At 34.6% G+C, this 15,798-nt stretch overlaps 1 protein-coding gene across 2 annotated transcripts in view; it reads left to right on the forward strand.

Annotated features, from left to right (window-relative positions):
- The first annotated feature begins 5,504 nt into the window (after nucleotides 1-5,504).
- The window catches only part of LOC107737216 (cyclin-dependent kinase-like 5), a 37,688-nt gene continuing 27,394 nt past the window's right edge, over nucleotides 5,505-15,798 (forward strand). Inside the window, exons 1-3 of one of the 2 annotated variants that reach the window (XM_016548667.1) lie at nucleotides 5,505-5,615; nucleotides 6,679-6,953; nucleotides 7,091-7,125. In XM_016548667.1, the coding sequence (XP_016404153.1) occupies nucleotides 6,890-6,953; nucleotides 7,091-7,125 (99 nt within the window). In that variant the 5' untranslated portion in view covers nucleotides 5,505-5,615; nucleotides 6,679-6,889. The remainder of the gene's footprint in view (nucleotides 5,616-6,678; nucleotides 6,954-7,090; nucleotides 7,126-15,798) is intronic. The other variant, XM_016548668.1, reaches the window with a different exon arrangement.

The raw sequence follows: 15,798 nt of genomic DNA on the forward strand, positions 1-15,798 counted from the left end.
AGAAAGAAAGAAAGAAAGAAAGAAAGAAAGAAAGAAAGAAAGAAAGAAAGAAAGAAAGAAAGAAAGAAAGAAAGAAAGAAAGAAAGAAAGAAAGAAAGAAAGAAAGAAAGAAAGAAAGAAAGAAAGAAAGAAAGAAAGAAAGAAAGAAAGAAAGAAAGAAAGAAAGAAAGAAAGAAAAAATTTATTAATAGATACATCAATACCATCCAATATTTTCAATAATCCAACACAATATTTTTCATTAAACCTACTTGCTGTTGAGGTCAGCAAGATTTTTTTTTTTTTTAAAGAAATTAATACTTTTATTCAGTAAGGATGCATTAAACTGATCAAAAATTGCAAACGAATGCAGCCTTGATGAGCATAAGTCACCTCTTTCAAAAAATATTAAAACAACAAACAAACAAAAAACCTCACCATTTTGAACAGTAGTATAAGTACAAATATAGATTCAAAATATTCACACACACACACACACACACGAATACCAAACTATTCATAGAGTCCAAACATTTCATAATTCTTTTAAAAACATACAAAAATCCATATAAACCTATATTCAAATCCATTTTAGTAAGATCCTGTTATTTGTAAATAACAGCCTCTGTGTCTCTTTAATCACAATCGAGATCAGCTTTGGACCTTGAGTTCATGAACCCATGCTGGAAACCATATTACAGCATTACGGAAGACAGGGATTATACTTTATACTCCCGACTGGCATCTGAGTGCAATTTATTCCACCAACATTGTACTGTCCAAGAAAGAAAAAAAAAAGGATTATCACTAAATCACAAATACCTTTAGAGAATCAAAGCGCTCAACTTTAAGAAAAGGTTTTCTTCTATTTGACATCATAATAAGTTACTGCGGCTTCTGAGGGACCCTGCGCTCGCTGATCAAAGCCTCGGCTCTCTCAGCAAGTGATAAGTCACATCTCCGTTTGGGGGAAATTGGCTGCAGCTGACGTCCTGTGCAAGCTGACAGTAGGATGAGGGACTTCCTTTTTATTCCTCTGTTAGTCCACGTAATGTTTCTTAATGGGATATTCAACAAAGCTAAATTAAAAACAAATACAGACTGAAAAATGGGGTCTTGGATACAGAGAGCCATTTCAGTCCCATCAATATGTAAATTAAACTTTTAAAATACTCTTTAAAAATGTTAAAATACTCTTTTTTTACATTCAAGTGAAATGTTGCAAAAGTGAAAGGCTGTAGTACAAATCTAGTACTACAGCCTTCAATATTTAATGTTTGTGAACTGAGAAGATGCAGATCTAATTTTTTGTATCATTTGTATAATTAAGTGTGTTTAAGTTTAAGGCTGTCTTTTATACACAAATGTGAATTTAATAAATATCAGGTGGTTATTAAGGTAAAACTACACACTGAAAAAAAATGGTGGTGAAACAATTTTCACTTAGAACTTGCTAGTAAGTTTCGCAAATAATTACAAAGAAACGGCAAGTAACACACTGAATTAAATGTGAAATTTTGAAAAAGAAAGCCTGACAGCATTTTCTTGTAAAATATAATCCAATATTATTAATAACTTTGAAAAGTCTTTTTTCCCCAGTGCATTTAGATATGTTAATATATTGCCATAAAACATTTAAAAATAAAAAATCACTAGAAATATAAAGGCAATTTTGGCATATTGGAACTATACAAGGTACTTTCAAAAAGTTTTTTCAAGAGACGTGCAATAAAAAAAAACATGCATTTCTACTTTATTTCTTACTTGCTTATCCTGCCAAAGTTTTCCGCAAAAACTCCAGATGATGCTAAAACCAAAAATTCTGTTTTTTGCTGGGAAAAAGAGATAGAATCCTTTCAATGTCACACCAGTGTTTCTGCTCTGAAACTACTAGCCACTTGTGTCCAGATAGCAGACAACCTCATGCTCTCCCCCTCTTCTCCTCCTCATTCTTCGGTCTTAAGTTGTGAATCCCATTCAGAGAGTAGTCATAAAGATTCCAAACTGCCGTAAAAAGGTCATTAGCCAATGTGCATTTGTGGGAGTCTGCAGTAGTACATGAAAAGGATTCCAACACCTCCCATTAACAGATGATGGCTACGTTTTGTGGTCTCTCTCTGACTGTCTGTCTTTTCAAGGTCCTTGCACCACACCCCCCAGACAGGAAGCTTTCTCTTTTGACACGGCTGCTTTAAATTAGGAAGGGGGTGAAAATAGATATTATGAATTCACAAATAAAGAGAATGTGAAGAGTTGCAGATGTAATTGATCTCAAGCATTGATGTGATGTTTTCATTGGATAGTGCTGGTAAAGTTCTGGTTTCATTGAATAGTGCTGGTAAATAAAAAAAAACTGCTTTAAAATAATGAATGCAAACCCTTTTTAATACCAGATTATTATGTAAAAACATTGTTATACAGAATAATGCATATATTGTTCTGTATTGTTACAGGATTAATATAAATGTTTTATTTATTAATTTTCATGCAGTTTTCATGTGTAAAAATGTGTTCCTCCACATTATTATAGTTAACTATAAAACTAAAACCATAAAAAAACATTTTCCTCTAACTAGAAATAAAATTAGCGTTAACTTGAGATAAAAAATAATAATAATACAAATTATTTTATTTCAGCTAGTTGCCAAGGCAATATTTCTCATTTTAACTTAGTTTAACTTAATGATCTAAAATAACTAAAATGTAACAATAAATAAAAAATTATAGACATATATAGCCTAAAAAAAATACTAAAAATGACAAAAAAACATAAAATTACTAGAACTTCAACTAAAATTAAAATGGAAAACATAAAAATAAAAACTGATTCAAAATATGAAAAAAAAAACTATATTATCTTAATTATACTAAAATAACACACAGATTTGAATGATGCATTGAAAATGACCTTTAAAATTATCTAAAATAACTAAAATGTAACAATAAATAAAAAATTATAGACATATATAGCCTAAGAAAAATACTAAAAATGACAAAAAAACATAAAATTACTAGAACTTCAACTAAAATTAAAATGGAAAACATAAAAATAAAAACTGATTCAAAATATGAAAAAAAAAACTATATTATCTTAATTATACTAAAATAACACACAGATTTGAATGATGCATTGAAAATGACCTTTAATTGAATGAAACATTCTATTATATTAAGCATGTTGAAAACAAAAAATAAAAATTATTTTGATAACTTTTTCTGAGACAAAATTATGTGTCACATAAACTGTGAATTGCCCTTCTATCATTGGTGGGACAGATGCTACTATCATAACGGCAGTGTTGAATAACTACAATTATTTTCATTGCTTTATTATGCAAACTTATGCATGTAATACATAACACATATATCTGACGTACTTTCAGATGCACTGTAAATAGTTTCCCGCGTGCACTCAACACCAGTGCTAGAGAGGCAGGAAGCTCTTTGGTTCTGGGAATAACAGCGCACGCACACAGAACATCATCTTATACGTAAACATGCATTCAGCTTCCGCATCAGTGGGACCACTGTGCTATTTAACAATCGCATTAGATGCAGAATACACTGCAGCACAATTGATTCTCTATAATAAATTTGAAAAAATGCACCACTTATGTTTGCTCACCGTGTAAGGTCGGACAGTGCTGCTGTGCTGCTTTACTTTCTATTGGGTCGAGGCCGCCATGTTTCGCACATCCGCGCATGTCCAGCTGCATCTGTGCCTTCAAATTTATATCAATGGAACATTGAAGAACTACAGATCATTTTGTATGGGTGAAGGTGAATTTCAAACTCCCAATATTACCTTACAAATGCACGTTTACACGCAGAAGCGATCTGAACTGAATTCGAACGACATTATAAAAATCGAGTAGAATGAAATTCAAGTGGACGTGTGCTGTCTTGCTTAGACCTACAGATTGTTATTGGAGTTGGGGGAAAAAAGCTAGAAAAACTACATGAGGAATATGAAGGTGTTTAATGTACTTTGCAGTTGCAATAATAAAAATCGAGTAGAATGAAATTCAAGTGGACGTGTGCTGTCTTGCTTAGGCCTACAGATTGTTATTGAGTTGGGGGAAAAAGCTAGAAAAACTACATGAGGAATATGAAGGTGTTTAATGTACTTTGCAGTTGCAATTAAACATTACCTAACAATAAAAAATTAATTTATTAAGCCTTCATCATAATAATTAAACGAGCATCAATTGTCCATTATCTGGTTTAATATTGCGGCGAAGACGCATAATTTATCATTGCATATAATTTTTTAATTATTCAAATGATCTATATATTGATTAAAAAAAGGTTTTGATAAAAAAAAAAAGGTTTTGCTACTGTGTGAAATTGTGTCACATTAAATATGAGTGACTGCTGTAAATAAAACGTATGAGCAAAAAACATGGTATTTCTGTTATCTTGTCGAAATATTATTTATTAATTTATTTGTAAGTTTCATGTATCGCCTCTGATACGTTTTAAATCAGAATAATCGCTAGATGGCACCATGCACTTTTCCCGAAAAATCACTCCATGCAGTAAGCCTGCCTGTCTCGAGATTTCCAATACTGGAATTTTTTTTTTTAATTTTTTTTAATTCTTCTTAATGATTTTTACCAGGGAACAAAGTCGGCATTTTTGCATGTAAAATAGGTTGATTAGGCTATGCTATTCTGGCAAGCTGCTCTATAACAACAATATAATAATAATAATAATAATAATAATAATAATAATAAATAAGTCAATAAATAAACTTAATAATAAAACATTCATAATAAACAAATTAATTAATTAATATCTCAAAGCTACAAAACTAAAGATCAATCGCAATAAGTAGGCTAGAGATTACATAGAGGTCAAAAAGGAAAAACCTAAAGGCACAAAATAGATAAGATAGATAGATAGATAGATAGATAGATAGATAGATAGATAGATAGATAGATAGATAGATGTTTTAAAGCATATAACAACAATTCATAATATTCAGTCATAATTTATAAAGGCTTCTTCTTTATAAATGCTTATTCTTTCTCTTCTCAGCAGAGCTGTCTGCTGAATTGACCTTTCAGCTCAACCTACTCTCACACACAGAAAGAGAGAGCGAGAGACACAAGGCACGGCCTCGCCAAACGAGCACATCAATTTGGATACATGCATGTATGAAATGTAACACATCCGAGCAGGAATGCATATTTGCTCAACCGAACCCAGCCAAAGACGACCCTTCGCTTCAGCACCATTCTGAGCATTGCTCCATCGTGATTGGCCACAGAGGGGTTCGGTTCGGACGCTATTGGTGTGAGCAGTCCGCCACTCAGCTTGGTGCCGCTTCGCCTGAACGCCAAATTATAGACCCTACTACAGCGAAGGCCTGGCTCATGAATATTAATTAGATTACGTGACTGGACGCACTTGCAAGGTTTCCAGGCAACGTCAGCGTGACTTGCTTAATATTCATGAAGCGAGCCTTCGCCATACTGCGATCCGTAATTTCGCGTTGTTAGGTTGTCAATGGCTCAGAATGAAGGTGGATACTGTTGCAGCTGTGATGATGGGTTACCACTGCAGGTGAAAATGAAAACATCGTTACTCGGCGACGCGAGAGGACAGTTTGCGCATCGTTGTCTTGGACATAAGTGAGTATTCTGGTCGGAGCTCTTTCCATAAATGTACAATATTGTCAATGCGCTTGGTTTTTACGCTGGATGTTAGATGTTTGTGGCTGTTACATCGTTGGTGCTTCGCACAAACACGAGCACCTCCTGCCCACACACTCCAAGAGACCGAAGTCACCTGTTATCAATTATGTCATGCGTTTAAGACTGTATTGGTTATGTAAATGGTCTTTATATTGGGTGGGCACTTTGTATAAATCGTTGTGATTTTTTTTTTCTTTTTTTAACCGCACCATATTTTTTACTGTTCATTTAAGAGTGGGTGTGAGTGGTGTGGGCTGTCAGTCATTTCTTGATACTGTCAGGTGGATAAGATGCTTAAAATAATTATAGAACTTTCATCCACCTACGAATATTTCCAGCGCGCGCGCACACACTTACGCACGCGCATACCGCACAACACATCAGATGCAGACATGCGACGCTTTTGTGCACAATGCACAAACATACTAGGAGCTGTCGGTGTCACGACATGACCTGCGAAACGCATATGAAAATGCATTTAAGTGTAAAAGCAACGGGTACTGCCCACATATCAAGCGCAGTTGAGACCTGTCGCACATCTGAGGTGATTGAGTTTATGTCCATCTGGGTTTTTTTTAGCACATTACATCACTGACTTCTGGTTTGGGAGAGGATTCTCAGACTCTCCTTGTTCACCCACCTGTAATTCTCATTCAGAGCTGCGTTGTTTTGCTTTTCCAAAAATTGTTATAAGATTCGCAATGATCCGTCCTGAAGAACTGTGGCCCTTGTTTATTATCACCTCAGAGAAACCGAATCATGACAATCCTACACACATCCTGTCTGAGTGAAATGAGACAGAATATGAGCCATAATCAATGTAATTTCATGCAAATGCATGTGAAATAAACATTAGATGTAAACATTGGATATGCCACTGATCTGATGCATATGCATGTGATATATATATATATATATATATATATAATAAAGATGCAGCATGCATGAACAACTCTATTTGACCCCTTCCCTGCAAAACCTCTGTACTCTTTCTCTTCAGGTGAGCAAGCCTGTGTGTGTGTGTGTCTGTGCATAGTGTATTAGTTTGCAGGAATGTGTGTCAGTGTGTGTGGATTATGAGAAGAGCATTGTGACCAACCGGGAGCAGATTTTTGCTGCAATGACCCGTTCTGGCACCGATTTCTGTCCCATTCTCTGACTTTCTGCTCCTCTCAGCCCGGATATGCACCACCTCGGCATCTTTTGACTTCATGAAGATTCCTGACATCGGTAATGTGATGAATAAATTTGAGGTCCTTGGGATTGTAGGAGAGGGTGAGTGCATCTTTTGTTAAAATCCTTCGATAAAGAGAAAAATGTATCAGTATCATTGCTTATAAAACAGTTGCTTGTGTATATAAGCCATAAATGGTATAAATCGAGCTTATGATGCTTTTTCTTTCTTTCCAAAGGAGCCTATGGGGTGGTCCTGAAATGCAGACACAAGGTAAGACATGTTTATGCAGAAACCTGTTGGTCAGCATGCTAAGTAGAACTGCAGAAAATATGTTGTACGGTGTATTTGATCCATGTGAATTAGATATATTCTGTAAACTAGGTAATTTTTGATGCTGTTTTTAAAGTATAATATCCAGTTTATAACCATCTGGGCGAATGACACTTATAGATCTATACTGCTTATGCAAAAAAAAAAACACACGCCTTTCTGTTAATGTAATTTGTAGAGGGGAGGATAGTTTCTCATTTTACCCGTAAGGAAAAACTGCCTAACAGAGTTAACCTTTATGGGCCTTGTGACTGTAACTTTCCCAGAAGAGTTGCACAACATATCTAAACTCCTTAAACTGTACATTTGTTGAGATATTTCTTTAGAAATATATTTTCAATTGTAATATGGTATTGTTCCCTAGCAACTGGTTCTTTTAAAATTGTGGGCTTCTCCAAATGCATTGCTTGTGGCCTAGTTGGCAGATTTGCTTCATTGTTTTGGGAGGCATTTTCAGACAGTTGAACATCGCTAGACTAACTCACAATAAGGTAAATATAGGCATATTTTCAACCAGTAGGAAATGCTTTTATTGAAATTGCTGCTGTGCTGTTGGGAGGTGCAGGGCGTTTTTGTATCATCCATTATGCAGTGATTTCGGCGCATTTTAAGTGTTAGGTGCTCAATCCATAGCATTGAGCCTATGACACTGCTATTGAGGTGTTTGTTCAGTATACAGTAGTTTGCATCTGAACTGAACCAATGACACAGAGTTTGAAGTCCATATACCAGATTTAGTATCAGAGTATTTTTCAGTTTTGAATAAATGCTAAGCACAGATTTGCACATGATAACCCGCCTTTTACCACATTTATATACATCAGAATTCAAAACCTCTAGATTAATTTTTTTTATTATCAAAACTACCTGTCTGTTAAGGTTATTTTCATAGTCCCTTTCTGTGTGTCCTCGATGCTGTTGGAATTTGAGTCATGGTTGCATGCCCAGGATGTGTCTTCACGCCTGGGCAGACAGCATCAGTGTGGCTGGATGCCTGGCTAGATGATGAATGACAATACAGTGCAACAGAATGGTTAGGGCTCATTACACTTTAGATTTCACTGACCTCGACGTACACACCCCAGAGTTAACACTGATACCATGCAAAATACGCATGCTCTTTTCTGTAGGCATTATATTCATGTAGTTACATATGTCTTTTTGAAAGCACTTTAAAGGTCAAAATGAAAGTCAGAAGTTTGTTTGTTTAAATGTTGGCGTGTGGAACTGTCACTAAATCAGAGGCTAGTTGCATATCTCCAGTATATTTATTGATTTTGATGTAAGTTATGTTAAATAATCATGGATTGGAATAGCGGAGAATTGATGATGGAAAGGAAATAATCCAATCATATTTCTATGCATAATTACATTGTCCCACAAGTTCCCATGCATCATTGTTATGATAATGAGGCCGATAAATTCAGCAGCAAGTATACTCCTCAGCCTGTGTCAGAACAGAAAACCGGGCTTTTGCTTTTAGTAATTGGTCAGTCAGCGCTTTCCCTCCTCCATTAAATGCATTCAAAATTGCAGCTGAAATCATAGAATGACCGTTTCTTTTTTGTTGTATTCGGTCTTGTTTTTCTTTCACCTATCATTATTATACAACGCAAATATGCCTGGAATCTATTTACAGATATTCAGAATGGCACCGCTCACGAGATAACTGTGCTAAACTAGGATTTCTTTACATACTTGATTAAGAACAGTATATTTGAGTCTATGAAAATAAGACTGTTCACCCTCATTAGGAGGCTAGATTAAATTTGTCTTGCCTTTGGATATTTTTGATATAGAATAGAATACAACATAATAGAATAGAATAGAGATAGTTCTGGTCATTAAATTTGATTGAAACACTATTTCAGTCTTTGAACTTCAAAATTTCACATTTAATGCAATGTGTTGCTGGCCATTTCTTTTTAATTATTTGTAAATTTACTAGCAATTTCTGAGTGAAAATAGTTTCAAAGTAATTTTTTAAGTGCTGCCTTGGTGAGCATAAGAGATTCTTTTCATAAACATTAAAAAAAACAAATCTTATTAACCCCAAACTTTTAAGTGGTAGTGTATACACAAAATAACTTGCCATGTTGTGTCTAAAATGTAAATGACTGAATATTATTTTCTCGTTTATAGAACTGTTGCATAAAGGCAATCGATACCAAATTTGCAATTTTGTGCTGTTGTACTGAGTCATGCAGATATTCAGCTCTTTTGCTTGATATTGCTTGAATAGAATAGAACAGAATAGTTTTTTTTTTCTTGCACTCTTTTACATAAAAATAATATTGTACAATATTGAAACAAGCACCATTAATGTAAATATTGATTTACATAAAAGCACATCCCATTCACATATTTGACAAACCTATATATGGATACAGTGTGCATCCCATATTCCCTCATTCTCATATAAACAATCCATTTGTGCATTCATGCAAACAACGCATTGTCATACATCCGCTTAGACACTTAATAGAGATTGCACGTATTGTTCAATATTTTAATAGGCATAGATGAAAACTTGAAGCTGTTAAGTCTGCTCTGGGAAAACCTGAATCTTGTATTAGGAGGTGCATCTTTTGAGCCTGCATGTTAATAGAGGAACAGGATAGATGGGTCGTTATTAACTCCAGTAATTGTCGTAGTGGTTTTTACAAGGCAAAATATTATTAGATTAGCATAACATGGTTATATGCAATGATGCAAAACATGTACAGATGAATATAAAAACAAATAAATAATCATCTTAGCTTTAATATTTTATTTATTCATATTCATATTTTATGTTTGCACTTGTTAATATGTGTGAAGCAAAACATATTCATTGTATTTCATGTTTAGTTATGATATGTACTTCCCTAGAAGTGCATTTTGAGATGCAAACTTTACAAGCAAACCTTTAAAAAGCTCAGCGCTTTACTCCTCACAGAAAACGCTTGTGTTTCTGACTATTGGCATTGGCTTCTCTATTGTTTCTCTCAAGTCTACCCAAGTGATGTTATCCCAGCGAGTATGCCATGTTGTGTCTCAAATGTAATGACTGAATATTATTTTCTCGTTTATAGAACTGTTGCATAAAGGCAATCGATACCAAATTTGCAATTTTGTGCTGTTGTACTGAGCCATGCAGATATTCAGCTCTTTTGCTTGATATTGCTTGAATAGAATAGAACAGAATAGTTTTTTTTTCTTGCACTCTTTTACATAAAAATAATATTGTACAATATTGAAACAAGCACCATTAATGTAAATATTGATTTACATAAAAGCACATCCCATTCACATATTTGACAAACCTATATATGGATACAGTGTGCATCCCATATTCCCTCATTCTCATATAAACAATCCATTTGTGCATTCATGCAAACAATGCATTGTCATACATCCGCTTAGACCCTTAATAGAGATTGCACGTATTGTTCAATATTTTAATAGGCATAGATGAAAACTTGAAGCTGTTAAGTCTGCTCTGGGAAAACCTGAATCTTGTATTAGGAGGTGCATCTTTTGAGCCTGCATGTTAATAGAGGAACAGGATAGATGGGTCGTTATTAACTCCAGTAATTGTCGTAGTGGTTTTTACAAGGCAAAATATTATTAGATTAGCATAACATGGTTATATGCAATGATGCAAAACGTGTACAGATGAATATAAAAACAAATAAATAATCATCTTAGCTTTAATATTTTATTTATTCATATTCATATTTTATGTTTGCACTTGTTAATATGTGTGAAGCAAAACATATTCATTGTATTTCATGTTTAGTTATGATATGTACTTCCCTAGAAGTGCATTTTGAGATGCAAACTTTACAAGCAAACCTTTAAAAAGCTCAGCGCTTTACTCCTCACAGAAAACGCTTGTGTTTCTGACTATTGGCATTGGCTTCTCTATTGTTTCTCTCAAGTCTACCCAAGTGATGTTATCCCAGCGAGTAGGGGCCATGAAAGGCCCTTTGTGCATGACCAAACACAACAAGAACTGCTGTTTGTTCTTGTCTTTGGTTGAGATATTCTTGTGTACTTATTATTTAGTAGTTTTCGCATTTTAACAAACAAAAAGCAGTTAATATTCTTGTGTTTTTGTCAGTCAAATAGTCTGAATGTCCTTCGGTCTAGTGCAATGGTCACTTAAATTCTATTAGTGTCTCCATACTTTGTTTTCAAGCTTACTTCATTAAAATGAGTGAAAAGACATCAAATGCATGAAGCTAGGCAGCAATTTATTTATTTGTCAGCAATGTGCAATCACACCCACACTGATTAGCATTTGAGCATCTCATGTTTTAAGATCTATTAAATGACTGTTTGATTTTGCAGTTGATGTGAAGCTCAATAAGGGTGTTTTATATGCTCTCTTCAGACGTGTGTAGACGTGCGAGGCCTGTGCGGTCCTGTGAGTGAGGGGGATCATCTGAATTTAAAAGCTTGTTCCCTTGGAGAAGAATATTTATTTTTATAGCGTATCAGTCGAATTGAGGGCAGAGGAGGAGGAGGAGACGTGAGTGTGCATTAGCATTAAATAGGTCACCTTGAGTGGGAACGCTGGTTGTGGAGGGCTGTGTTGAGATGATTGTGCAAGGCACTGTGGATGAGATTGTGTGTGACAGAAATGCCAAAACAGAGAGATATTGTATCGTTAGGAAAGATAACATTTTGCATGTGAAGCTGGATAAAGAGTTATTATATTATAAACATGCTGCTTTGATTTGTGATTTTATTTTTTTATTTTGATTTTTTTTAATTATTGTTCATGGCTTGGATGACCGAATATGATAATTGAAGTTGTTGTAGTTCTTGCAAGGTAGAATCTGTACTGATATACTTCAAACATCAGTTATCTTCAAATTAGTGCTGTCAAGCGATTGCGATAAAAAAAAAAATTTGTTTACGTAATATACAGTGGGTACGGAAAGTATTCAGACCCCCTTAAATTTTTCACTCTTTGTTATAGATTAATCATTTGACAGCACTACTTAAAATATTAAGTAATTATAACCTGAATCACGTAACATACATTATTGTTCTAAATTTTTAGGTCAGAAATTTTTATTATTTTATTCATCAAGGATGCCTTAAATTACACCAAAGTGACCAGGGGTGTATTCCAGAAAGCACGGTTAACTTACCTTCAGCTAAACCCTGAACTTTAGGTTGATTAACCCCAAACCTTGCTTACTCGAGGTATGTGGTTCCAAAAATGTGTCCAGGAGTAAGTTCATTCAACTCAGGTTAAGACTCAAGACATTCTCAACAGAGCGACGAATCGACGAGTCACTATGGAAACGGACGCTAAGAAAAAGCGCGCCATGCTGTTTCTTTCTTCTTCTTTTGTTCAATGGTCGTTTACATGCTTAGTGCATATCGCCACCTAATTGATGGTTGTGCAATCATTTTTATTTTTTTTTCCAATGTTGTGCGCTATCTGTCACGCCCACTGAAGGCTCGTCAGTAGATCACACGTGCGCTGATAGCGCTGCAGTGAACTAACCCTGGAACATAACCTGCTCCGGAGCAGGTTATCTTCAGAGAGCAAGTTACTATGGTTACTGTCACATAACCTGCTTTTTGGAATACCCCCCAGAAGATATTTATAATAATGTTACAAACGTTACAAATTTCTATTTCAAATAATCTTTTAAACTTTCCATTCATCAAAGAATCATAAAAAAAATATCACGTTTTCCACAGAAATATTAAGCAACACAACTGTTTTCAAAATTGATAATAATAAGAAATGTTTCTTGAGCCCCAAATCAGTATATTAGAATGATTTCTGAAGGTCCATGTGGCCCTGAAGACTGGAGTAACAGTAGAAAGTTCAATTTGCCATCATAGGAATAAATTACATTTTAATATATTTTAATATATATATATATATATATATGAAATAAATGAACTTTTCCATGACATTCTAATTTATTGAGATGCACCTGTATATATGTTTTTTTTTTTTTTTATAAATGCAGCCTTGGTGTGCACAGGAAACTTTTTTTTCAAAAACAATTTTTAAAAAAGTGTACATTCCAGCTTTGTTTTGTAGGTCATTTCAGTTTTAGGTGTGCTACCTTTTTTGCCGTTTGTAAGCGTCTTCCAAACTTTTATTAAACTTTTTAATACATTTAAGATGAATTGAAACCAGTCTTCTGAATATCTAAAGTCTAAAAAAGGCCAAGGGTATTAAAGCACTGGATTTGCCAACACAAATTAAATTGTGAGCAGTGATTAATTTTAGTGTCTGGCTGGCCAGACTTAATCTGCAACCGACAACTGAGCCTATGTTATAAATGAAAAGTGTTTGTCTCTTTCGCATGAGCATAATTTTATGAGCAGGAATGGTGCTTTAAATCCGGCGGCAGGCATGGTAATAAATTGAAAACATCATGAAAGCTTAAAATGGATTCTAATAACTGTTTACAGGATATTATTTAGCACGTGCCTGTGTCATTGTGTGGCTCTCAAGGCTAAGCTGCCCCACCATGTGTCTAATGTAAATATGCCTGTGGTATTAATGGAACACAATCAATATGTGGGACATTCTAGTTCCATTGTGCTGTATACTCTACTGCCCAGAGCTTACACAACCCTGCAGAATTGTCAGACAGTTTTTTTTTTAATGCATTGAGATTTACTTTTACACTTAGAGACTCTTTTCCTATGAATTTTGTGTTCAAATTGTCAAAATTGACCTTATTTATGGTCCTGCTTTTATTGTGCACAATTTATCAGTGCATGCTATCAAAGAAAACCATTTTTGTCTTCATCATTTCTCTTCATTTTACATTTAGATTACCTTTGGCGTCATCCAACGCTCATTAAAAGTTAATCTTTAGAAACACAAATAATTTAATTAAACTGTTACATGCAATTTTCTTTTAGTAAACTTCAAAATTAATATCCATTCTCCATACTGTACTTTATGTACATGGTTTGTTGTCTGAATTCATTTGAGATGTTCTTTAACATGACTTATTTTAGTTTTTAGTGCATGTAAAATGCACTACTGTTCAAAAGTTTGGAGTCAGTAAGTTGTTTTAATTAATACTTTTATTTATTAAAGTTTATTAAGGATTCATTAAATTGATTAAATGTGACAATAAAGGCATATATAATGTAAGAAAAGATTTTAAAATAAAATAAATGCTGCTCTATTTGCCACAAAAATATGAAGCAGCACAGCTGATAATAATAAGAAATGTTTTTTGATCATGTGACACTAAAGACTGGAGTAATGGCTGCTGAAAAATCAGCTATACCATCACAGGAATAAATTACATTTGACATAAATTCCATTTTAAAACAGAAAACAGCTATTTTAAATTGTAATAATATTTCACTGCTTTTACTGTATTTTTGATCAATTAAATGCAGGCTTGGTGACCATAAAATCCTTTGAATAGTATGTGAATTGAAATTCAAAATTTGCACTCTTTTTCTTCATTACAAACAAAAAAACTCTCCCCAATAGATTTCCCTTAATGAAGCACTGACAAAAGTAAAAGGATTTAATACCATTCCATGAATGGAAAAGATATCAAATTTAGCTGTGAACTACTCTGTTTCTCCTGGAGGCAAACAGGGTTTGGGATCACGATACCTTGCCAGCTCAGGAACCCAGCTTGGCATGAGAGATGTTTTGTTTCCTGTCTTAGCAGCAAGGACAATTAAGGTTGCGCCAGCTTTGTTGGCAATATGAAATTAGATCTGTGCTGTTTTTCAGCAGCGTAGTTGTACCAACCATACGGATGTTAGAAAGGATGCCAACATCATTATTAACAAAAGCGATACTAAAAGTTGGCTGACTACGTGTTCTGCTCTATTTTATGGTTTAGCTGTCAGTAAAATTGCATGTAATTATTTCCTAAATAAGTTACTGTAACAGTACTATGAATTTAGTAAGAACATGTCTATGCACAGGTCTCTGTAAAGTAAAACTATTGACTTTTTGCACTCATGTTACCCTCTCGAATGATCCGATCTCCCACCCTCTCAAATGATCCGACCTCCCACCCTCTGAACGTCACAATGGCTGTGAATAAAGCTGTGAAGCTAACGGAATTAAAACAAGCTTGCCGCTTGTAATTCTGCGGTCTGCCCATGCTAGATTTATAGACACACAGTTCTCTCATGGACCCCCACGTGAGTAACAGTAATGATATATTGACTGCTCTGAGTGCTTTGGACCCCCATCAGCCCCTCTGCTGGCCATTATGTTCCCATCAACAAACCAAAGTCAACAGCCTGTCTTTCACAAGTACACCTGACCTATACATCAACATGCTGTAATCCAAAACGGAAACAACAAGCTAAAGATCAGATTACCTGTCACCAAATATCAGATATGTCATTGTTTGATGTCACTCTGTATTATCACAGGATTCTGTCTGGAAGGTAAAAGCATATTTTTAGTGCATATGCACTTTTGTATATACAATTATGGGTTGGTCTCCATGGTTATTAGAAATATGAGACAGAGACGCTGTGTGTGGTGGGTTTTGAAGCTGTGAAAGTCTCAGCTTCTCCATAAACACCTTTCAGATCTCCCCAACCCCTCCGCTTTCTTCACTGTTCATGACTCATTTTCCCCCTATATATATA

Source organism: Sinocyclocheilus rhinocerous, unplaced genomic scaffold, assembly GCF_001515625.1.
Source record: "Sinocyclocheilus rhinocerous isolate Xijiao unplaced genomic scaffold, SAMN03320098_v1.1 scaffold1275, whole genome shotgun sequence".
Lineage (NCBI taxonomy): Eukaryota > Metazoa > Chordata > Actinopteri > Cypriniformes > Cyprinidae > Sinocyclocheilus > Sinocyclocheilus rhinocerous.